This window comes from Danio rerio, chromosome 6, assembly GCF_052040795.2.
Source record: "Danio rerio strain M-AB ecotype USA chromosome 6, GRCz13ab, whole genome shotgun sequence".
Classification (NCBI taxonomy): Eukaryota; Metazoa; Chordata; class Actinopteri; order Cypriniformes; family Danionidae; genus Danio; species Danio rerio.
The window spans coordinates 23,652,320-23,677,500 of NC_141026.1; the positions used below are offsets into that span (position 1 = coordinate 23,652,320).

General features: G+C 36.8%; 2 protein-coding genes across 14 annotated transcripts in view; one reads left to right on the forward strand and one right to left on the reverse strand.

Moving 5' to 3' along the window:
- Positions 1–25,181, forward strand: part of LOC147836337 (uncharacterized) — a 432,239-nt gene that overhangs the window by 217,543 nt on the left and 189,515 nt on the right. The gene's annotated exons all lie outside the window — the stretch shown is intronic.
- rptor (regulatory associated protein of MTOR, complex 1) overlaps positions 1–25,181 on the reverse strand; it is a 236,070-nt gene that overhangs the window by 113,261 nt on the left and 97,628 nt on the right. For all 13 annotated transcript variants that reach the window (XM_087257152.1, XM_087257149.1, XM_087257147.1 and 10 more), the window contains exons 11-12: positions 14,229–14,304; positions 2,875–2,976 (exon numbers count right to left, since the gene is read on the reverse strand). In XM_087257152.1, coding sequence (XP_087113278.1) covers positions 2,875–2,976; positions 14,229–14,304 — 178 coding nt within the window. The remainder of the gene's footprint in view (positions 1–2,874; positions 2,977–14,228; positions 14,305–25,181) is intronic.

The window sequence follows — 25,181 nt, forward strand, 5'->3', positions numbered from 1 at the left end:
ACCCAGGTGGCACATTAGACTGTTTCCAAAATGCATGACAAACGGCTTGAGAAACTGTTCTACTATGATAATTGGTGATGAAAATAAATTATGTTCAATAAGATGTACTTGTATTTACTAACTGTATATTCAGTTAAACAAGAATTTTAAACTGTAGGCCTACATAAGCTCAAAACAGCGAGTTTTGATTACCTTAATCCACCTAGTCATAACTGAACTAAACAGAAATGGAATTAGGACATAGAGTATGCATATATTAGTGACATTATTGTAGTAAACACTGCGATCAAACTATTAGATTAGATTAGATTAGATTAGATTAGATTAGATTAGATTAGATTAGATTCAACTTTATTGTCATTACACATGTACAAGTACAATGCAATGAAATGCAGTTTAGGTCTAACCAGCAGTGCAAAAGCAGCAAGTGCAGGATACAGGTATAAGTTATAAGGTGCAGTTATAGAAAAACTATGGTGATATTTAAAGATGGATGTACAATTAACATTATATACAGGTTGTGCTAGCTATGAACAGATTTACAATTAATATATGTACAGATTGCTATATATATATATATATATATATATATATATATATATATATATATATATATATATATATATATATATATAAACAAACACACACACAAACAAAATAGTGTAAGGCATTACTAATACATTTTCATTAATATTTTACTCTGTACATTGTCAGTAACGGATGCGTTAAAACAAACCCCGCAAGACATTAACAAATAAATAATACCGCAAGTAAGTTCTATTTCCTGTTTGTGGTTAATGAACATATGCACGTGTTGTCATTAATCTCCCTCTGGCTATTGGAACTTACTTTACTTTGAACGCAGAATGATTTCAGACTCTGAGCTCAAGGTCCGAGGCCATTGGCTCAGCCCAGAAACCCTGACCCGCAGAGGATGAGCGACAAATAGATGAAAATGACAGTACATTCGCGAGATGGACGTATGTGCATATGCCGTTATTTTACTGACAAATGCCGTAAGCATGGTTTTACAAGTCGAGAGTGTATTCATGTAATCTTCTGTTCGTGGACAAAACTGCTTAACCACAAAATTTCTCGCAGTCGCACGCACTCAAAACATGGCTGCTCACGTGCGAATGATCTGCTCTCGCTCTGTCAGATGATACAGACTCAAAATTTGTGCCTCATGTTTCCTCTTCCTTTTGTGCTTTAGCTCTCCAGAGATCCTACTGTTAAATTGGTTATCCCAAGAATATTGATATGGTTTATATATATTGCTACGCTATTTATCAACAATACACGAAACACTAAAAGGTTCTGGTAAATTCTATAATAAATACTAGTGTTTTTGAGTGTTATGGATACTGCCTATGTTTTAGGCTAGTGTTATTTAAAAGTTGTTAATAATGAATGCTTCAGCAAACTGTAGTATTAAGAATAGTAAACTGATAAAATGAAATACAGTGTAGTTTTACTACAGTAAAATGTGGTGAACTGTAGTATAATATGCCCTATATTGTAAAAAAAAAAACTATAGCACTGGGTAATTTGTTCACATTACAAGTGTGTTACCATAGCAACTATAGTATTACCACAACTGATTAATTGATGTACTTTACTGTAGTACTGTTCAAAACACTGTACCTGACTGGGAAAATGTCATCCACAATCTCATCAACAATGTGGAAGACAACAGAGACTAATTCACTTTATTTTAGTTGCCATGATAAAATAGGCTTGATAGTGAGATTTATTTGAAGAGTGAATTGTACAGTAGGCTTCTTTTTATCACAGTTACATTTCTGCTTGTGTTAGTTTTATTTATAGTTTTTTTTTTTCGTATGATGCACCTTTTGGATGTGTAATAAATGTTTTTAAAATAATATTTGTTCTTTAGTCCATGGTCTATTCTCTTTGTCTTTAAGTGTTTGAAACTGGAAATATCTCATTATATAGCATACAGCCAAAATGTTATGGTTTATAATCATGTTAAATGTAAGTCTATTTTAGTATTTTGTTTATTGCTTATAAAAAGTGCAAATCTTTTTCAAGACCCTTCTATACAGCTTAAATTGACATTTAAAGGTTTAACTAGGTTAATTAGGTGAACTAGACAGGTTAGATTAATTGGTCAAGTTATTGTATAACGATGATTTGTTCTGTAGATTATCGAGAAAAAAAAAATAAAAATAAATATATATATATATATATATATATATATATATATATATATATATATATATATATATATATATATATATATATATTCAAAAGTTAATTTATTTCACTAATTGCATTCGGAATTAAAACTTGTATAATGTATACATGTCATCACTGGCTTGCTAGGTTTGCATTGATCTGTGCATTGCTCTTCAGTGTTTGTTTTTTCTGTAGTGACATTTATATGACACTTAAATTAAATAAACTAAACTCCGACTCAGAAAACTAAACTGAAGCAGTTTCAATTTACTAGAACTTCTTCTATGTTAAGCAGCTTTTTTACAAACTACATAGTTAAGGCGCTATAAAAAAGATGAATTGAATTATTATCAGGTGAATTTGCCAGATCTGCATGCAACCAGTGAAATACTTGTGTACTGAAAAAAATGTGAGCACTAAAAAAGCTCAGCTGGGAGCTCTGCTCCAACTGTCAAAGCTTTTAAAACATGCAGAGCCCTCAGCATGAACATTAATACATGATCAGCGCTTGGCTACACTGGCAGATTTCAGCTCACACATTACACAGTCTGTTGCATTTTGAAGTTGTGCAAACCTGTCTTTAAACTGATGCCATGTCAAAGGTCTAATAATGATTTATACACACACTAGGAAGGAAATTCAGCAGATTTTGAAAAAGTTTTTGATGAAAGTTACCTGCAGGACGATAGGCAGCTGCTCTGGTGGGTTTCTGTTCTCCACACCCATTGACAGCCACACCTGAAAGGCTGTCAGTTGTTCAGCAAAGAATGGACTGTGCTGTAGATATACAAAAGAAAAAAAAATAAACTCTTATTGTAATACAGAAAAAAAATCAGGGCTGAAGTGACAGACAAACAAAGGATAAAACATTCTCTCAAAGAAGATATCCGAAAAGAGAGAGTAGTAACACACGTGTTGTGGTGATCCATCATGTATGGTGGTGAAGACTTCACAACTTTGCTGCGTGTTCCAGCAAGGATTTTCATGATAATTGGATTCACAGTGCTTTTTTCAAAGCATCTGAAACTGTTGCTTCAGGACTACCACCTCCAGAAATATCCGTGTTCCAGATTTTCAGAACCATACCTTCAAGGGTAAAGACATCAGCTATCCCCGATATTAGAACCACCTCCTACAGAAATCTCTAGTTCTGCATGCTCAAGAATCTACAGATCTTTTCTTCTCAAAGCTCAAAAGGCCTATATTTGCTTGTTCTATGCATAAAAGCCTGTAGGAAGATCGAGTTTTTTTTATCTACTGCATCAACAGCAGACACGTAAATATACCACGTGCCAAACCTTTAACAGAGACCTTGGCATAGCGTGTTTCAGTAAAAGATTTTCTAATGAATTACATGTTTGTCACTGATATTTATTATTAACAAAAACTTCCTCAGTTGTTTGTTATTTTAGAATAAGGTTTACCATATCAGATTCTAGTTTTATTTTTAGAAAATATAACAAAGTTATTTATCACAATCCTAAACTTAATCACCTTCATGATTCATGCCTATGCACTTCATTTTTTGTACATTTAGTAATATTAGTGTCTCTTGTTTACTCACTTGTTAAAAAATACACATTTATTACAATCGTGTCTTCCTTGTGATAATAATACAGTAAAAGGCTCTACAAGTCAGATGATCTCTTTATCATTCAGATTTGGCCAGATAATAAACACCTTTATATTTGTATAATTTAATTAACAATATTTGATTGTTTGTTATTTTGACTGTTAAAGCTGTCTGGTGCCCCGTTTAAAAGAAGTTATTTATCTGATATTTCTACATTAACTGATGCCATCGTGTGAGGCTAAAATATCAATATTAATATCAATACCTAAATATTAGATACAGAGACACTGGAGCATTTCTAATCCATGATTCATCACCAGATCTCATGCATGTCAACTAGACAAACCAGCTGATCGGCTTGACTTTTAATTGCTTCAGTGTCCCTATATCGATATTCACACTCAGTCAGCAGCAGTAAGCTGAGTGAATTGATGACCTTCATGGCCAATCACACAATGGTAAATCAGCGGTGTTTAAGAACGTGCTCAGCAGCGTTTTCGATTGGTACCGAATTCCAGTATCGTGACAACCCTAATATATATTGTATAAATATATATATATATATATATATATATATATATATATATATATATATATATATATATATATATATATATAGGTGTAATGTTACACTGGAGTCAAGATTCTGTAAATAATGTACCTCGATTTTTTGGTCAAGGTTCGGTACCAGCATGAAACGATAGAAATAAGCAAATCTTCAGTGCTTCCTTTTTCTGTTTATTTTGAACAGTCAGTTTTGTCACAATCAGCTACATAACTGAAGAGCATCTTTGGATGAAAAGAGTAAAATAAACACAATAATGAAAATTAAAACTTTATAATTAGGAAACTGTGTTCTAAACAGTCAGAGATTAAGCTCAGCCCACTCCTAAAACAACATAAAAAATGTGTATTAAATTTAAGATTCGGTAAGCTTCACAACTGAAATATCTCTTTTAATTAAAAAATGGTAGCACTGTGTCCATCCAGGAGGTGTGTCCAAACAGCAAGAGCAGGAGTCTATTTAATATTATTCATGTAAAGATGGCACTTATTTACTCACAGACTGAATTATGTGCTCACAAGAAAGACAATATCTTATATTTCCATTGTTTGACAAACATGGCTGACCATTAAGGGGGTCACACACCGGATGCGCCACTCAGCTACTGTATCATTTTTTAAAGCCTAAATTCAGATACTGGATACTGACAGCGCACGCACAGCGACGATACCGAGAGAAAATGTAGGCTAAATAATATGTTCTTTAAAACCTCTTTTTGGTTCGCCGCAAAACTTTTTAAATGTATTAAAAGGCAAGCACATATCCTAGCCTTACCCTGAGTTTGTTCACACTCTGCCTGTATTAACATACATGCTGTAATTTAATATAGCTAATTTTGATAAATTAGCTCTAACTTTTTATATCTTTTTTTCTTTTTACGTGGTTATGCACGCATTATATTTCACACGCAATGTGACTGAAATTGAAATTAAAATACAAAAGACACTGAGCCATTACTACAAGTAAAAAAAAAAAAAAAAACAATTGTACTTTAAAAGGAGAACATTGGCGTTTCTAAAAAAAAATTGTACTGAACTTAAAAAAAAAAAAACTTGCAGAACTTTGTTTTGCAGCAAAATTATTTTTATTATACTTTTAGTGATCTGCTTAATGCTACTTAAGCTCTTTAGACCATGCGCCTGACCGTTTCTGAGTGTTTCGCGGCAATGTCTTTAAATAAATAATTATTTAGGCCTATTTTCATTATACATTTATTTTTCATTATTTGTTTATTATTATGTATGTCACCGACTCGGTCCCAGTCACTGCCCTCACTGGCCAGCAGAGGTCCCCATCACCGGACTATTGAACACTACATCACCCACAAACCCATTCGGCCAGCTGATTACGCTGCACCTGACTCTCGTTACTCCAGCTTACACACACACACACACACACACACACACACACACACACATAAAAGCAGCTCTCGCTCTCACTTCATTGCAAAGTCTTGTTCTGCCCTGCTGACATTACTTAGCGTACTTATCCTTGCCTGATCTTCTGTTGCCAACCTGGATTGTTTTCGACCTTGTCTTGCTTGCCGCCTGCCTTGATAATCTGACTGTCTTACTGATCTTGCTACTCGCTGCCTGCCACTCTGATACATGAATGCCAGCTGCCTACCTATCAACCTTATAAGCCTGTGATTCATGTGAGTTCATGCACCAGTGCATACTGTGTGTTTATTATTAAACTGTGTCAAATAAACATACTGCAAATGGATCCCTCTGTGTCAGCCTCCTCTTTACAGAAGACTTCACCAAACATGGCTCCAGCAGCCATGAAATTGTTGTTTACTGAACTCACTACCCAAGCTCAAGTACTCGCTACTCATCAACAACAGCTATCTCACCTCACTCGACTGACAGAGGAGTTGGCCAAAACCCTCCAAGGAATGAATATGTCAGCCCCAGCGCAGTCCACCGCCAATTACTCTCCTAACAACCCACCTGCAGCCACCGCATGCAATATTTCCAGTCCACGCCTAGCATTTAATGGCAACTCAGCTAAGCGTTTTTTGCTGCAATGCAAATTGTTTGTCACCCAACAACCTCACATGTTTTCTGACGAACACAGCAAGATCGCTTTTGTATGTTCCCTACTCGCTGGAAAAGCTCTCGACTGGGCCACTGCAGTTTAGCACGACAGCACTCCTACTTTCCCCACCTTCAAAGACTTCCTTCAATGGTTCTGTGTAGTTTTTGATCATCCTGAGGGGGGTAGGAATGCAGGTGAAGAATTATTACCCATACAACAAGGAAATCAACCAGCGGCAGAATTTGCTTTACACTTCTGCACCCTGGCTGCGCAAACTGGATGGGCAGATGATCCACTTAAAACTATCTACCGAAAAGCCCTGAACCCCGAATTACAGACGGAGTTGGCTTGCCGCGATGAGGGAAAATCTCTGGATCATCTCATTGAGCTCCCCATCCGGTTGGATAATTTACTTCGCACACGAAGACCCTTACAAATGGGTTCTACCCTCCCCGTACATAATGTTACACCAACATCCCAAGTCATAAATGAACCCATGCAAATCGGTCGTACTCAGCTGTCTTCTGAAGAATGTGAAAGACGTCTTACGAATAACTTGTGCCTGTATTGTGGTCTTTCTGGTCATGTCAAGGTTTAATACCCAAATAAACCCCCACTCAAAACCCTATCGGTGAGTTCAACCACATTTACCTAATTTTTCAACAAAACTTTGACTGTACCCATCACCCTGTGTATTGACAAAAATATAATTCATACCGTAGCGATTGTTGATTCTGGTGCCCCAGGCAACTTCATGGATTACACTTTTGCCCTTGAAAACTCAATTTATTAATCTCATGTGACTCTCCCCTAGCAATCACGGCGATAGACAGATGCCCCCTAGGGGAAGGAACTGTAAATTACCGCTCTCCCAAACTCTCCCTCAAAACAGGCTCTCTCCATGAAGAAAGAATTGATCTCTATATCATACACTCTCCTCAACGTGCCATAATATTAGGATGGCCCTGGTTGCAAGCTCATGACCCCCACATCTCTTGGAAAGAGGGTGAGATAATAAGATGGAGTAATTCTTGGCAATTGTTTGCATTCTATTGTTCCTATCGAGCTCAACGCCATATCTACCTGTAATGAATCCTCCATGAACCAAGATATCCCCATGTTATATACAGACCTAGCTGAGGCATTTAACAAGCAGAGGGCCACCAAATTACTTCCTCACCGTGAGTGTGATTGCTCCATTGAGTTAATCCCTGGTACACTGCCCCCTCGTGGGAGAATTTTCCCTCTGTCCCAAGCAGAAACTGAAACCATGAATTTATACATCCAAGAAGAGTTGAAGAAAGGATTCATACGCCCCTCTACATCTCCTGCATCCCGTTTCTTCTTCGTAGGTAAGAAGGATGGTGGTTTACGCCCATGCATAAATTATAGAGGTCTAAATGAAATCACAGTAAAATACCGCTATCCCCTGCCCTTTGTCCCAGCAGCTCTGGAACAACTACGTTCAGCCCAGTATTTCACCAAGCTCTATCTACGCAATGCTTATAACCTCATCAGGATAAAGCAGGGGGACGAGTGGAAAACGGGGTTCTCCACAGCCAGCGGTCACTATGAATATCTCGTAATGCCCTTCGGCTTAGCAAACAGTCCTTCCGTCTTCCAGGCCTTTATAAATGAAGTATTTTGTGACATGTTGAACCAGTGGGTAATTGTCTACAATGACGACATCCTGATTTACTCGAATTCCTTAGAAGAACACATCACTCATGTCCTAGCAGTACTGAAAAAACTCATTGAGAACAAGTTCTACGCCAAGCTAGAGAAATGTGAATTTCATCAAACCTCCATCTCCTCCCTAGGTTATGTTATCGGCTCAGAGGGAGTGGCTATGGATGAGAGTAAAGTAGACGCAGTGCTCAATTGGCCCAAACCCAAGACCCTGAAAGAACTGCAACGATTTCTGGGATTCGCTAACTTCTACAGACGATTTATTAGGAACTTCAGCACTGTAGCCGCCCCGCTCACTACACTGATTAAGGGAGGTAAGGCAAAGCTATGATGGAATAATGCAGCAGAAGATACATTTGTAAACCTTAAGACCTGTTTTTCAACGGCACCCACCTTACATCATCCCAATCCCAACTTGCCTTTCATTGTAGAGATTGATGCATCCAACACTGGCATAGGAGCTGTGTTATCACAGAGGCAAGGAGATCCGGCCAAACTTCACCCCCGTGCCTTTTTCTCATGCAAACTCAACACAGCCGAACAGAACTTCGTTGTGGGCAATCGAGAACTCTGCTATGGAGGAATGGAGACACTGGCTAGAGGGAACCAGACACCCTTTTACGGTTATCACTGACCACAAGAATTTGGAATACATTTGTTTAGCTAAAAGACTAAATCCCAGACAGGCAAGGTGGGCATTATTCTTCACTCAATTTGATTTCTCCGTCACGTATATCCCCGGTTCTAAGAATATCAAAGCAGATGCGCTCTCTTGATTATGTGAAGAAGAGGTGGTCAAAGAAGAAGAACAATCCATTCTCAATGACTCTCTTATCTTGGCCCCTATAAATTGGGATGTAGAGACCGAGATCACTAAAGCTCTTGATCAACACCCTGTACCACGTGATTGTCCAACAGGCAAAACCTTTGTTCCCCCATTGGTACGAGAGAGACTCATACAGGAAATCCACTCAAACCTGAGGTCAGGACATCCAGGCATAACAGGTACCCTCGATCTGCTTCAGAATCACTACTGGTGGTCCACTTTAAAGAAGGACACCACAAGTTTCATCAATAAATGTACCCTTTGCAATATGCACAAACATTCACGTCATCGCCCTGCTGGACTGTTACAATCACATAGCCACTACTAGGTTTCCAACCACCACTGTTCCCTTGGTCTGGAGAACCCACAGAACTCCCAGCAATGGACAATTGGTTCCAACGCTGCGAAAATACTTGGAATGCTGCTCACACCCACCTGTCACACGTCGTCAGGCGTTTCAAGGAACAGGCTGATCGTCAGCAGCGCCCTAACCCGGCATACTCTCCTGGACAGTGGGTCTGGTTATCCACCTGTGATCTTCGCCTCAGACTTCCCTGCAAGAAACTCAGCCCCAGGTACGTGGGTCCTTTTAAGATTGAAAAACAAATATCTGTGTCTGTTTGGCTCTACCTAACCACTATCGCATCTCTCCCACATTTCATGCATCTCTGCTCAATCTCTGCGAGATCCTGAGCTCCAGACACCGGGGTGGACTTCTTCAATACTTGATTGAGTGGGAGTAGTACGGCCCGGAAGAACGATCATGGATTAATTGCACGCATATTCTTGACCCCTCTCTACTAAAAAAATTTAATCTACGACATCCGGAAATGCTGGCCCCTCATCCCCGGGGAAGACCCCCGGCGTCGTTTGCCCTCTCACGTCAGGAGCCGATAGCAGGAGGGGGGCTCTGTCACCGACTCGGTCCCAGTCATTGCCCTCACTGGCCAGCAGAGGTCTCCATCACCGGACTATTGAACACTACATCACCCACAAACCCATTCAGCCAGCTGATTACGCTGCACCTGACTCTCATTACTCCAGCACATACACACACACACATAAAAGCAGCTCTCGCTCTCACTTCATTGCGAAGTCTTGTTCTGCCTTGCTGACATTACTTAGCGTACTTATCCTAGCCTGATCTTCTGTTGCCAACCCGAATTGTTTTCGACCTTGTCTTGCCTGCCGCCTGCCTTGATAATCTGACTGTCTTACCGATCTTGCTACTCGCTGCCTGCCCCTGACCCATGCCTGCTACTCTGATACACGAATGCCAGCCGCCTGCCTATCGACCTTATAAGCCTGTGATTCATGTACCAGTGCATACTGTGTGTTTATTATTAAACTGTGTTTAATAAACGTACTGCAAATGGATCCCTCTGTGTCAGCCTCCTCGTTACAATGTACAATTATTGAAAATTAAAATGAGATAGTAAGATATAATCAACCACGAAAATGTAAATACAAATGTAAATAAAAACAAATGAAAAAGCTTAATTAAAGTCTTAGTCCTATCAAAAAAGCAAACACTGAACATCTCTCTATATTTAGGTTAAAAGACTCCTTTATTTATTTATTTTATTTTTTGTGGGTTTACTTATTTGTACTGAATGTTTGTGCTTTCATTTTAGTTGTCTTGTATTTCTTCAATTCTACTTTGCAAAATGAATCCTTATTGCACTTAAAAGTTCACAATGATAATAAAGCGTGTTAACCAATCACAAACTTTTTTTTTTGGGCTCTGTGTGAGTGTGGTTTGTAAGTGTGTATTTATCAAAATAGTCGAGAGTCAGAGAGATGGAGAAGAAACGGAAGGGAGGCACAGAGAAATTGTGGAAAGCACACTGGCGTTTCATCTAGCATTTCTGAAAAAAAAAAACTCCCTCAGTGCAACACAGCTGAAAATGCAGACCATGTAACAACATACACACACACACACACTGTCATGCGCTGCAGCCAGGCAGTCAGCGGGTGCTTTGAGCACAAAACCCCAGGTATGAGCAGCGCACATCAGACAGTTCAAAGATGATTTAATCTCACTATAGTTGTTAAACTTGATACTTAATTCATCTTGTCTATATCTAATGACTCTTTGGTCTTTTGAATCTATTACAGTAGCTACTTGTTCTCAGGTAACTCGTTTTGGCAAGTCACGGTATATTTCATATTTTTCTATGAAAATAAAGAGGTAGTTATGTTATCTGTTTAGTTATAAATATACATACAGTGAAGATTATATAAATATGTAACTACACAAGGCCTTAACATTTTTGGTGTATGTTATGTTGAAAACGGGTATTTCCATATATATTGTTTTCATTTCATTAAGATGATAAAACAACGTAGCCTGCAGGGTGATGTAAATAAGGTTAAAAAGTAGCCTACACTGTTCTCATTGAAGATTTACCTCTAGAACTTTTTGTTATGTTTCTTATTAAATATAGGTTGAGTGAATAGTGTGTTGAATAAGCTAAATTTTACATAGTGTGTGTGTGTGTGTGTGTGTGTGTGTGTGTGTGTGTGTGTGTGTGTGTGTGTGTGTGTGTGTGTGTGTGTGTGTGTGTGTGTGAGAGAGAGAGTGTGTGTATGGGGGTTTCCAAGTACTGGGCAGAGGTTGGAAGGGCATCCGCTGCATAAAACATATACTGGACTAGTTGGCGGTTCATTCCACTGTGGTGATTAATGATTAATAAAAGTTATTATTAATTATGAATATTCAGAATGAACTTATAGTTAATATAAGATTAATAAATATAACAATGACTTCACCCACTCATCTAAGCGGACTCTGTAATTATTTGTTTATTCAGAAAGGCAATTATAGCTACTTCTTGTGACATAGATGAAGAGTTTAGAAGTTTTAAGCTAGTAGCAAGGATCTTTTACCATAAAAATTACCATTTCTGTGAGGCAAAACAAAGACAATCAAATGTAGTTATAAAGGGATTTAATGACTAGCCTAACATAACGAACAAACACTTAAAAATATACCAAAAAAGCAGAAAAAGAAAGTGAGGAAAATAAAGAATTCTGATAAAAGAATAGCAAATCTAACTCTGTCCCACACAACTATTAAGATCCTCCAAGTATGTAAACACCTTAAAAGTGCACTGCGCAAAATGCATGACTAAATACCTGTATTTCTTGGTCTTTCTCTCTCTTCCTGTGATCTTTCTCTGATGCTTGGAAGATGAAGTCTTTCAAGAACTCTTTTGTTGTTTGTGTACAGTTTGCAGCGGAGATTGTGTAGGGCACGATTTTTAACTGAGTTTAATTTGGCAGAAAGTAAGGACTTTAATTCAGGGCATTAAAGAAAGTATGCAAAGTTATTATCATGCATTCTGCATCATATGTTGTAAAATAGAAGGAGAAGCGTAACGATCCCAAGCATGACACTCTAACCTCTTCGTAAACCAACAGTAATGGTTTCTGATAAAACCCGACTCTACACCATAACTTTTCAGCTCAACTCCTTGTTCAAGCTCTTGTTCTCTCCAAACTGGATTACTGCAACTCTCTACTAGCTGGGCTTCCAGCTAACTCTATCAAGCCTCTTCAACTGTTCCAGAACGCAGCAGCACGAGTGGTCTTCAATGAACCTAAACGAGCACCTGTCACTCCGCTGCTAGTCCGTTTGCACTGGCTGCTAGTTGCTGCTCGCATCAAATTCAAAGCTCTGATGTTTGCCTACAAAGTGACTTCTGGCCTTGCTCCTTATCTGCTCTCACTTCTGCAGATCTATGTGCCCTCCAGAAACTTGCGTTCTGTGAATGAACGTCGCCTCGTGGTTCCATCCCAAAGAGGGAAGAAATCACTTTCGCGAACGCTCACGCTCAAACTGCCTAGTTGGTGGAATGAACACCCTAACTGCATCAGAACAGCAGAGTCACTCGCTATTTTCAAGAAACAACTAAAAACTCAACTATTTAGTCTCCACTTCACTTCCTAATCTGCAATTGCCTCTCTGAATATCACACTAACTGTACCCAAAAAAAAAAAAAAAAAAATACTAATACTACTTATACTTTCCTTCTTAGACCTTACAGACCTGAAACTTGCCTATAGCACTTATTTATTGTTGCTCTTATAGTTGTGTAAATTGCTTCCTTGTCCTCATTTGTAAGTCGCTTTGGATAAAAGCATCTGCTAAATGACTTAATGTAAATGTAAATGTAAACAAGTTGTCACTCACAGCAAATTTGGGCTCCAGATATCCTGGCACCTATGGCTATGAATGTCAGAGCAGTAAAAAATATGGTATTGGAGGGTGATCATGTTTTTTAGCTACAGCCTATATGCTACAACCTTAAATAAATAAAGGGACTAAACCAAAGGAAAATGAATGAATGAATGATGTATTTTTTATGACCTAAAAAAAAATATTTATGGACAATATACATAAATTAAATTGAGATTAATGACTGTATTTATTTTAATATTTATTTAGAAATATATAATTTATATTTATTTATTTTTAAATATATTTATTTATTTATTTATTTTTTATTTATAAAATAGAAGCTGGTAAACTTATTCAAGGGCATGCACAGATGGGTGGCATTTTGGTTGTATGCAGTGGGCTGCTCTAGCTCGCTAAAACCAGTTTGAAACAAGTAAGTGAGTAAATAATGAGTGCATTTTCATTTCAGGGTACCTGCCACTTTAACTCTCCCTTTAAGTGCAAAAAAAAACAAAAAAAACAGACATTTCCTTTTACAAGCTGACTGACAATTGTTTACCAATCCTGCAGAATAAAAGCAAAAATTAGAACGAAATCATTAACTTTAACTGTCATTAACTGTATTTAATCTTTCATTACCTCAATGTGGCTTATCTGCACACACTGTATCTGCACTTTCATTAAGATGGGCACAGTCGCATAATTTAAACTCTTAAAATGTACGGTTATTTAACAGTCTGACTTACTAACTGATATATAATGATCTTAATACTGACTAATTGCATAAAGATATTAAAGTGATTTTAAATATAACACAAATGATTACAAATTTTTAAACTTAGCTCAGGCTTATTTCTGTATCTGAATCTTTGTGTCAGTGCCATGTCTGAGTGAGTGATGAGTGTTTGTGTGCTTCAGTGCCGCGCACTGAAACACTGTCATTTGAGAGGTAATTGTTTATATTGTGGCTTTTCATTATTAGTCCCCCTGAATTATTAGCCCCCTGTTTATTTTTTCCCTAATTTCTGTTTAACGGAGAGAAGATTTTTTTCAACATATATCTAAACATAATAATCATTTATATGAGACACTGATTTTTCGGAAGCCTCTCTCTGTCTGATCTTTACCCTGAGCCAATTTAAGCCATGCTCACCCTGAAAGCAGTGCCTTCCTCAATGATGGTGGGCAGCTGGGAAAGGCAAATGTCCACCGCCAGGTCCCATGCTTGCCTACACACATAGGGGAAAAAACAAACAAACATCAAAAACACATTACAGCAGTCAGTCCCACATAGTACTAAGAGAGATTATAGGTGATAATCACACGACAATTTGTCACATTTCAAGTTTAAGTTGAAATATTTGAGACAAATGCAATGAAATTGTTAGCTACTTCAAGCAGCAAGACTACTGAATCCATAAATGAGTGAAGTGGTTTACACAAGTCTTTCTATTATCAAACTGAAAGATCTGAAAAAGGATTTGAGAAGAGGTATTACAACCTAACAGACACCTCCTCACCATTTCTGTTTGTTGTCAAAACAGACAGTTGTAGAAGCATGGTTAAGTTTGTTAGCCATGCTCAATACCTCAAAATCACATAATCTAAAATGTAACAACAGGAAGAGATTTTAACAAAACAGATTTTGATTTTAGATTATAGAAGCAAACTTTGTTTTTTATAATTATTATCAATGACATGCACAGATAAATCCACAAAACCGCCAATTATTCTCCAATGAGAGTCATTTTTAAGCTGTTATCACCAAAAAAGACTTTTATATAAAGTATTAAATACATCTCAATAGTTCTGTACATTCTCCTTTTGTCATTCCATTATAATTACACACACACACACACAAAAAGAATCTGATTTTGACTCAGATTTGACTAAGTTTAGGCTTTTTTTTGTTTGTTAATGACAGCTTAAAGACGGCTCTCATATCAAGAATGTCACATGCAATGCTGTGTTGTGATTTTTTTTAAAGACTTCAGTGTGAAAGACTTAGAGTGTGAAAATCTTGATGGTTCTGTGGATTTCATCTATTCAAATTGTTCTTTTTTTAATATTTTTTTATTAGATTCAAGTCAGGTGATTGGCCAGGCCATTCTAGAGCTTGATTTTCTTTTTCAGAAAACAATTGAGAGTTTGCTTGGCAGTCTTTTGGATCATTGTCTTGTTGAAATGCCTGCTCTGGTTTCATCATCATCATCATCCTGGTTTGTCACAATTACCAGTGATCTAACCTTTGCCTGTGACCTCGACTACCCTTCTGGATTACCCTTATGCTCCTGTTTGTACCTGTTGGCCATTGCCTGCCTGATAATTCTTAATAAAACTGCATGTGGATGCTCAACTACATTGCCAGTATCATGTTACACTGAAGATGCTGAACTAAAGCAGCTAATATTAGTTTATAATGAGGAAGGGCAGGGGGTTGCCGAATAACTTCTGTGCGATTTCAGCTGCTGTCTGGGTTTTTACTGACTTTCTACACCTCCCTTTCTTCAATACTTTTTTCATGTGTCATATCATTTTATTACACATAACTTAATTTTTAAACTAATTAGACTTGTTTTCTTTTCATATATGTATTTCTTTGGTTGCCATATATTAGAATATATATATATTAGAAGTCCCCCTTCCTAAATATTTATTAGTCCCCCTGAATTATTAGCCCCCCGTTTATTTTGTTCCCCAATTTCTGTTTTACGGAGAGAACATTTTTTTAACACATTTGTAAACACAATAGCTTTAATAACTCACTTCTAATAACTGATTTATTTTATCTATGCCATGATGACAGTAAGGCGAGGCAGTGGCACAGAAGGTAGTGCTGTCGCCTCACAGCAAGAAGGTCGCTGGGTCGCCGGTTCAAACCTTGGCTCAGTTGGCGTTTCTGTGTGGAGTTTGCATGTTCTCCCTGCCTTCGCATGGGTTTCCTCCGGGTGCTCCGGTTTCCCTCACAGTCCAAAGACATGTGGTACAGGTGAATTGGGTAAGCTAAATTGTCCGTAGTGTATGAGTGTGTGTATGAATGTTTCCCAGAGATGGGTTGCGGCTGGAAGGGCATCCGCTGCGTAAAAACTTGCTGGATAAGTTGGTGGTTCATTCCGCTGTGGTGACTGAATGAATGAATGATGAATGAATGACAGTAAATAATATTTTACTATATATTTTTTCAAGACACTTCTATACAGCTTAAAGTGACATTTAAAGGCTTAACTAGGTTCATTGGGTTAACTAGGCAGGTTAGGTTAATTAGTCAATTCATTCTATAATGATTGTTTGTTCTGTAAGCTATTGAAACAAAAAATAGCTTAAAGAGTCTAATAATTTTGTCCTTAAATAGGTTTTTTAAAAAGTTAAATTCTGCTTTTATTCTAGCCGAAATAAAAAAAATATAAGACTTTCTCCAGAAGAAAAAATATTAGCAGACATAATGTGAAAATTTCCTTGCTATGTTATACATCATTTGGGAAAAAAAAAATAAATAAATGAAAAAAAAAAATCAAAGGGTATATATATATATATATATATATATATATATATATATATATATATATATATATATATATATAAATTTATTTATTTTTTTGCTTCTCTTGATATTTCCTATTGTTTTATGTGCATTTAATATAATTTCTATAGCATATAAACTTTGGTGTACTAATATTTTGGTCCATTATCTTAAGTTGTTTTGTTAGACAAGCTCCAGATTTGGCTTCAGTCACTAATCTAATGTATATGCCCAAATATAATATTGTATAGCTTCCAATTAAAAATATAAGTTTAAAAGATAGATCTGTGAGGGGTGTACTTATATATACTAAGGACTGTACACATATACTTATGTTTAATAAGATGTACTTGTATTTACTAACTGTTTCTTTAGTTAAACATGAATTTTGAACTGTAAGCCTACATAAGCTCGAAACATCACTTCACGTAAACACCTTAATTATATTATTGTCTATTAAGGCAAATAACTAGATTACTGATGTCCATGTAACCGTAGTCAGTAGTGGCTTTGAAGTAAGTGAAAGATCCAGAAGGACATCCCGCTGACTTGATTCAGAAGGGCCCTTTTTTTCAGACGATTCACAGGTTTGACTTTCAGTCACCGTCATTCATTTTAAAAAGCACCCGCTCCATTTTATTTGTATATGTTTTACTCTAATGCACAGAGTCTACAGGTGCCTGATAGTTAGAGCTAACATTAATCAGCTAACATGGAGCTAACATTAATCAGATTCATTCTAGTGAACTGCTACCATGTTAGCACGTCATGTTTAATGTGGTAATTTCACAGTAAGAATACATACAGGTTTGAAGATTTGTTCTCGCCACAGTGCAATTCAGCCAGGTATTGAGCTTAAATATAAAGGTGAAAGTCATCATAACTTATAATAGAACATAAAATAGACCCAGCTCCCAACCCAACTTTGAGAATAGATTAACGGCAATAATTTTTAGTTAAATCGCCTGAGTCTTACGTTAGGGCAGCACATTAACGCCGATAGCGACCCACCACTAATATATATATATATATATATATATATATATATATATATATATATATATATATATATATATATACACACACAGATTTTTAGATTTTTCTTTTCTTTTTTTATATATATTTCCCAAATGATGTTAAAGAGGGCAAAGAAATTTTCACAGCATGTCTGATAATATGTTTTCTTCTGAAGAAAGTCTTATTTGTTTTATTTCAGCTAGAATAAATCAGTTTTTTTTTTATATCATTTAAAAGTCAAAACTATTAGCGACTTTAAGCTATACTTTTCTTTAATAGTTTACAAAACAAACAATCATTACACCATAACTTGCTTAATTACCCTAACCTTCCTAGTTAACCTAATTAAGCTAGTTAAGCCTTGAAATGTCACGCTGTATAAAAGTGTCTTAAAAATATCTAGAAAGTTCTTATTTACTGTCATCATGGCAAAGATAAAATAAATCAGTTATTAAAAATTAGTTATTAAAACTAATATGTTTAGAAATGTGTTGACAAAAATATTTTCCCCGTAAAACAGAAATTGGGGAAAACATAAACAGGGGGTATTACATTACATTACAATTACATTAGAATGTAGTATTACAATCATACTCATAATCTCAAAACAGTGACTCGTACCCTTGAACACAAATAGAAACAAACTAAATATGAGGTCTTTAGGACTGCATAAAAAGATAGTATGTGCAGGTATAGGAAGGCTCTAAAATATGGCAGGGCTAAGCACCTTCGCAAACTGATATGACCAACTGACAATAACCAGAAACTTACAAACTTACAACACTTAACAAGTAATCAGTTGTTGTCTGAACAAAACAACCAACCTAAAATAAATTTTTTAATTTTTTACTTGTTTTATTTTTTTTTTTTATTGACAAAACAGAAGACTTAGAAAATAGAAGATGCTAAACTTTCTGGATCATCTTATAGTTCATATTTATGAAAAATCCCATAAATAATAGAAAAAATAAATAAAATAAATAAAATAAAAATAAAAAAATAGGACAGAAAGAGCTAGAACAACTTATCAATACGTGTATATCAGCATGTTACATCAAAATCCAACAAAATTACTGAAAGAGTTGTTACTTATAGTATGACAACCAATGTTATTAACTCTTCTCCATGTCTAGGCCACACTTCCAACATTTTTAAGCTAGCTGGTATTGAGCCACTTAATAAGAAACCAGAACTTGATTCCAGCAACTTAGCTAATTATAGGCCTATTTTTAATATTTAATTCATATCCAAAATATTAGAAAAATAAATGTCTGCCCAATTAAGTTCTTTTCTATAGATGCACCATATTATTGAAGTTATTGGCAACTGTATATACTGTAGGCCTCCAGGGCCACATACCGACTTTACAAAAGAATTTGCTGATTTCTTATCTGAAATAGTTCTGGCCAAAGATAAAATTTGAATATGTTGGTGATTTTAATATTTATATAGATAATGAAAAATATGCTTTAAGTCTGGCCTTCTTAGACATACTAGCTTCTATTAGAGTGAAACAGAATGTCTCGGAGCCTACTCATTGACATAATCATACCTTAGACCTAATAATCTCACACTGTATCGATGTGCAGCAGGGTGATGACATTTCAGATTTAGCCCACTATTTAATATTTTATTTATTGTGCATTGATAGGTCTCCTAAATCTGGTAGAACGATCACTGCTAGCACCAAAGATGACTTTGTCAGTAACCTACTGATTTTTCTCATTTCCATATCATTCCAGGCAGCATAGAAGAGCTTGACACTGCAACTGAAACTATTGATTGATTTTGTCCTTTCTAGCACGTTAGACACAGTTGCTTCGTTACACTTCAAAAAGATTAGGGAAAAAAATCTTATGTCATGGCACAATAAGCACAAATGGAACGTAGATGGAAAAACTACAGGTTTTTCGTCTAGCCTAGAAAGAAAGTACACTTAACTTTAGAAAAGCTTTAAAGTTTGCCAGATCTGCTTATTTTTCAACTTTAATAGAAAAAAATTAACACAACCCTTGAGTCCTGTTTAACACAGTAGACAATCTAACTAAAAATATTGCATCAATATGCATTTCTCAATATAGCAATAATGACTATAAACCTTTTCTACATGGAAGATTGATGACATCAGAGATAAAATAAACATCATCAATCTGCCTCCTACAGCATCATCCGGATTAGAGCATTGTAGACCATTAATGGAAAAACTTTTTTCAACAGTAGGTGAGGAAGAACTGTCTAAACTGATAAATCGTCCAAATCAACAACGTCTATGCCAAACCTTATATCGACCAAATTATTAAAACAATTGTTTCAGAAGTTTCTGAACCTGCTCTTAACGTTTTGAATTCATTCCTACTTTTAAGATATGTTCCTAAAACTTTTAAACTGGCTGTCATTAAAGCCTCTTATTCTATCATTAAGGCCTCTTATTAAATCACAGCTTGATCCCAAAGAACTAGTAAATTAAAGACTCATTTCAAACCTGATTTCAAACCTGCCTTTTCTTTCAAAGATACTAGAAAATCTTAACTATATTAACTATATTCCTGCTTAACTATATTCCTTTCTACAAAAAAAAAAAAAAAAACAATATTTAGAGCATTTCATAGCATAGAAAAAGCACTCCTAAGAGTTACAAAATGACCTCCTCCTGTCATCCGATCATGCTTGCATTTCTCTCTTAGGGCTCTATTTTGACGGTCCATGCGCAGAGCGCAAAACGCAGGGCGCAAACGCTTTCAGGGCGTGTCAGGACGCGTTTTTGCTAATTTAAGGACAGGAAATCTGCCTTGCGCCAAGGCACATGGTCTAAAAGGGTTGAGTTTATTTTCTTAATGAGTTATAGGTGTGTTTTGAGAATAAACCAATTAGAGTCTCATTTCCCATTCCATTTAAGAGCCAGCTGCGTCTCGCCAAGAGCGCATTCGCTATTTACAGGACGCAAAGTAAGTCTAAGTGGAAAAAATGAGTATTTCACAAGAAAATAGTTAACAGTTGACAGTTTTTTTTAACAGAAAACTGTTAAACAGAGCATGTACTGCGTGAGAATGAGAGACAAATGATCTACTTTCACTTTCACTCTTGGATAGTGAAAACTTTACGCACAGACATCAATTAGTCTATAAATAATTAATTTTGTTTGTTAAGCGCAAAGATTTGTTTCAAAACTATTTCTAAATTCAGTTCTAATTTCTAGCAAACGAATAAATGAACAATAATGACCAAGTCTGGTCAAAATACTGAGTTATTTCCAAATACACCTGCCATGCCCCATATGGTCTTAAACCTGACAGGTGGGCAAATCTAAGCTTGTTTTTAATAAAACAAATATAAATATGGATATATTAAATAATACTGCTAATAATAATAACATTATACAAAAGCAAATTGTTATGAATGAACTGAAAAAGCCTCCCGAGATGAAGAAGACCTAAAAGCAGTGGTTTTTCATATTTATATGGGCTAGAAAATAATATGTTTTGTAATATTTCAATCCTTTATATTTACATCCTATATCAATTCTTATTATATCCTACATATATCCTTAATATTTAAATTTTTTTCATATGTAAAGATATTTGCCTATTGCTCTCTTGTGCGTATTAAGCAGTGCGTAAGCGAGGCGCAACTCTGCGCCGGAGTTTAGACTGGGTTTTTTTTTTGGTCTAATGAAAAATCTATTATAGTTTCTCAAAATAGCAACGTGCCAGCGGTCCGCCTCAGAACTCCTTCCTTTTTAGACCAGAACGCCTATGGGCGCACAAATGAGCGCCAATGCATTTGCTATTTAAACAGCGTAGCACAACGCCTCAAAACGACTCTTGCGCCAAGCTGAAACTAGCAAAAGACTATTGCGCCGCGTCTTGCGCCCCACTGCGCCAGGTGTATGATTGGGCCCTTAGTGTTATTGGACCTCAGTGCTGCATATTATACAATCGAGCTTAATATTCTCCTTGATAGGCTTGAAAATTATGTTGGTATTACTGGAACTGCATTGGCCGGATTCAGGTCTTTTCTATCTGGACGTTATCAATTTGTACCAGTTAATGAAGAGGCATCATTCAGATCAAAATACACTGTGCGGTACCACAAGGCGCTGTTCTTGGTCCCTTCCTTTTACACTACATATGCTATATTGATGTTATGAGTAAGCTTCCAGTTGTGCTGATGATAAACAACTTTATATCTCCTCTCAACCTGATAACTTGTATGAATTTACGAAATCAATATTGTATAGCTAATATTAAAAATTGGATGACTAATAACTTCTTATTACTAAATTCAGATAAAACTGAGGTCTTTTTTATTGGAATCAAAAACCTCACACGCAAAAACTTTGAATACTAACAAACCCTTGATAGATTCTTAGTTCAGTCCTCATCTTCAGTTAAAGGTTCAAGACACCCTGGAGAACTTTTTTTTATATATTAACAGATTTGTGTGTGTTGAGCATCAGTTAAGACAATGTTAGCAACTGTCAGCTTTAATTGTGGGGAAAACTGGATAATTTTGAGCTTTTGTCAGCTAATTTTAGCTCCCGGGTTTAAAGTGATTTTTGGGGAGGGATCAAAATCGGCGACGTATCGCAGTACCGCAAGTGCAATGATGACGCGTCGGTTTCTCATTATTATTCAAAGCGGAGTTTCCTTATCCAATGAGAAGAGCCGGCTGCTTAATTATTCATGAGAGCATGACAGCACACGCTTTCCGAAGGCAAGGCAGACGCAGACCTGCCAGACCAGTGCCAAACTCAAGCTGTGAGACACGGACCCACGGGCACGCAGTAGCCGTTCATGAAGGCTCGTATGTGTTTGTTTCCATGATCCACGGGGTTTGTTGCATGTTTTTCCCTGCGATCCTGTCAGGGCCGATCATACAGCAAAGCTGTGTGTGTGATGCAAGCATTTTTGTCGGGAGAGCAGCACGAGAATTGGAGAATGGCGGATATTGTCTTGTATCAGGAGTTCATTCACATTCAGACACATCGCCGTGCTGCTGTGTTTGCCTAAGTCCTCCAGATTACCAGCAGGACTAATGGTTAAAATAGACAGGTCAGGAGACCTGCTCCACTGAGTCTGCATTTAGATCTCTGATTCAGACCCGGGGATTGAGGGAGAAGTCCTCATTTATAGTGTTTATATGAACACGATTATCTTTATAATGACATAAATTGTGGTTGTCTGTATATGAAATTACGAATAACAAATGTAGCAGGGCATTAAATTACTGTTTATTTCTGTGCATTTTAACTTTGTAAACTATAAACTCATGCGTCCCCTCACGGTTTGTCTCAATTTGTGAGCTAACTGACATCAACAGTTGTTCGCTCCCCTGCTGGCCATGCCCACTCCTGCCCTATGCTCTCGGAGCTCCACACCCATTAATCATGCATCTTTTGAAAAAATTCTAAAGTAGACTTTAACCGAAAGTGGGGGGTGTCATGGTGATTTTTGATAGCAACCTATCATTTGAAGGTCAGATTTCAAGCATCTTTAAAACTTAAAGCATTTATTCATCTTAAAAATGTTGCCAAACATCGACATATGCTATCAATGTCTGATGCGGAAAAGCCTTTTCAAGCTTTCTTGACCTCTCGATTAGATTATTGTAATGCATTACCAGGTGGTTGCCCTGTTGGCCTAATTAACAAACTTTAGCTAGTTTAAAATGCAGCTGCTAGAGTGCTCTTTAGAACAAAGAAATATGATCATATTACTCCAGTCCTGTTATCGTTGCATTGGCTCCCTATTAAATATTGACTAAAATATTGACTCCCTACAAAGCCCAAAATGGATTAACTCTCCAGTATTTGAGGGAGCTCCTGATGAATTATAGCCCATCATGTCCTCTACGCTCAATTAATTCTGGACAATTGATTCTTCCCAGAATATCAAAATCAACTGAAGGCGGTAGATCTTTCTCATATCTGGCACCTGAACTCTGGAACAGCCTTTTAAGCACTGTTCGTGAAGCACTGTCAGTTTAAAACTAGATTAAAGACATATCTCTCTGCATTAGCATACACTTGAAACACAAATGCTTTTGAAATCCAAATCCTCCAAAGGATTGTTAGTCTGTATTATTTAGGGCAACCGGATCCGAGGACACTTCCCATAAGACAATAAAATTGGAATGGCATCTGAGCTAATGTTAGTCTATTTTTTTATTATTCCCAAGGTTTCTATAATCCTGGACCAGGTCTTTTCCTGAGCAGCTGCTGTGGTGGTCAAGGAGGAGTGGAGAGCATGAGACCCCTGTAAGACCCTGGTGTCAGACGAGTGGCATATCGCTGCGATCTTCTCTTATATAGAAACAGCACAATACTATTCAGCCACAGAGAGGTGCCCAAACTTTTGCATAATACTGTAAAAGCTGCCCCTGTAAAACATTATTAATTTTATTAATGGCAATATTGATTGACTGCATATTCCACCATTAAGAATAAAGTGTAACGGTTTAATTAGAAGAGTAATAGCAGAGTTTTGCTTAAACAATTGCAATGCACATAACACTATTGGCCCACCATTGTTAAGGTGCGATATGGTACAAATGGCTCAGTGCGCTTTTATGTTCGTTTCCACTGTCAAAAGGTACCAAAAGGCAAACCGGTTTCCAAAGGGTACCTAGCACAACAAAAGAGTACTAAAAGGCAAAGCTAGATGCATAGTTAAACACTAATGGTTCAGAGAAAACGTCACTCGTGTGTGCAACAAGCCAGGAGAATAAAGACAAAGGAAACTGCATTTTTAAATATACAGCCAACACATTACACCGTAATAATATATACATATGATAACAAGCCTTGGTTGACCCAAGCTCAATCAAACCTTGTCGCTGTCTTGAAGAACAGCCCAAAGCCAAGAAGAAGAGCAGAATCTTCCATGTGTCCGGTTGTTGTTTATGGGGCCGTCTAAAAGAGTGAGTGGTTTCACTTTCTCTAGAGAGCTCTATTTTGCTCACCGGGCATCTATATTTGAAATACCGAACTTGAACTGTTGATAATAACGTGCGTGTGATTTTTGAAGTGCTTCTGACATCCTCTCACAGAATGGTTTCACCATTGGTACCATTTGGCAATGAAGACAAAAGCCTGATAAAGGAGACCCGTGCCATATTGTACCGAACTGAACCGTACTACTCAGTGGAAATAAGAAACAGGACTATGACCGAAACAGCAAGTCTTTGTGATGTATTAAGAGCCATAGAATTCAAGGTAATGTCAGAAGAAGGATGAACCACATCCAACAGGAATAATTGTGGTTGTAAAAGGAAGCTGTCTGAAAGGGATGCCTGGGTGCTAACCCAGATAATATCCAAAAAAATTAAAACCTCAGCTGCCCAACTCACTGCAAATTTGACAAAACAAAACTGTCCATTGGAAGCTCCACAGGGTCAACATGGCCAGGCTGCTATTTCCAAACCTTTGGTCACTTGTCCCAAAGCCATCTTTGGTTTTAATGGTGCAAGCACCAACAATATTGGGCTGTGTGCAAAGTGAAATGTGTTGTTCTCTGATGACCTTCTCTGTCTTTTCCACATCGAGGAACATTAAGGAGTGGAGAAGCCCTA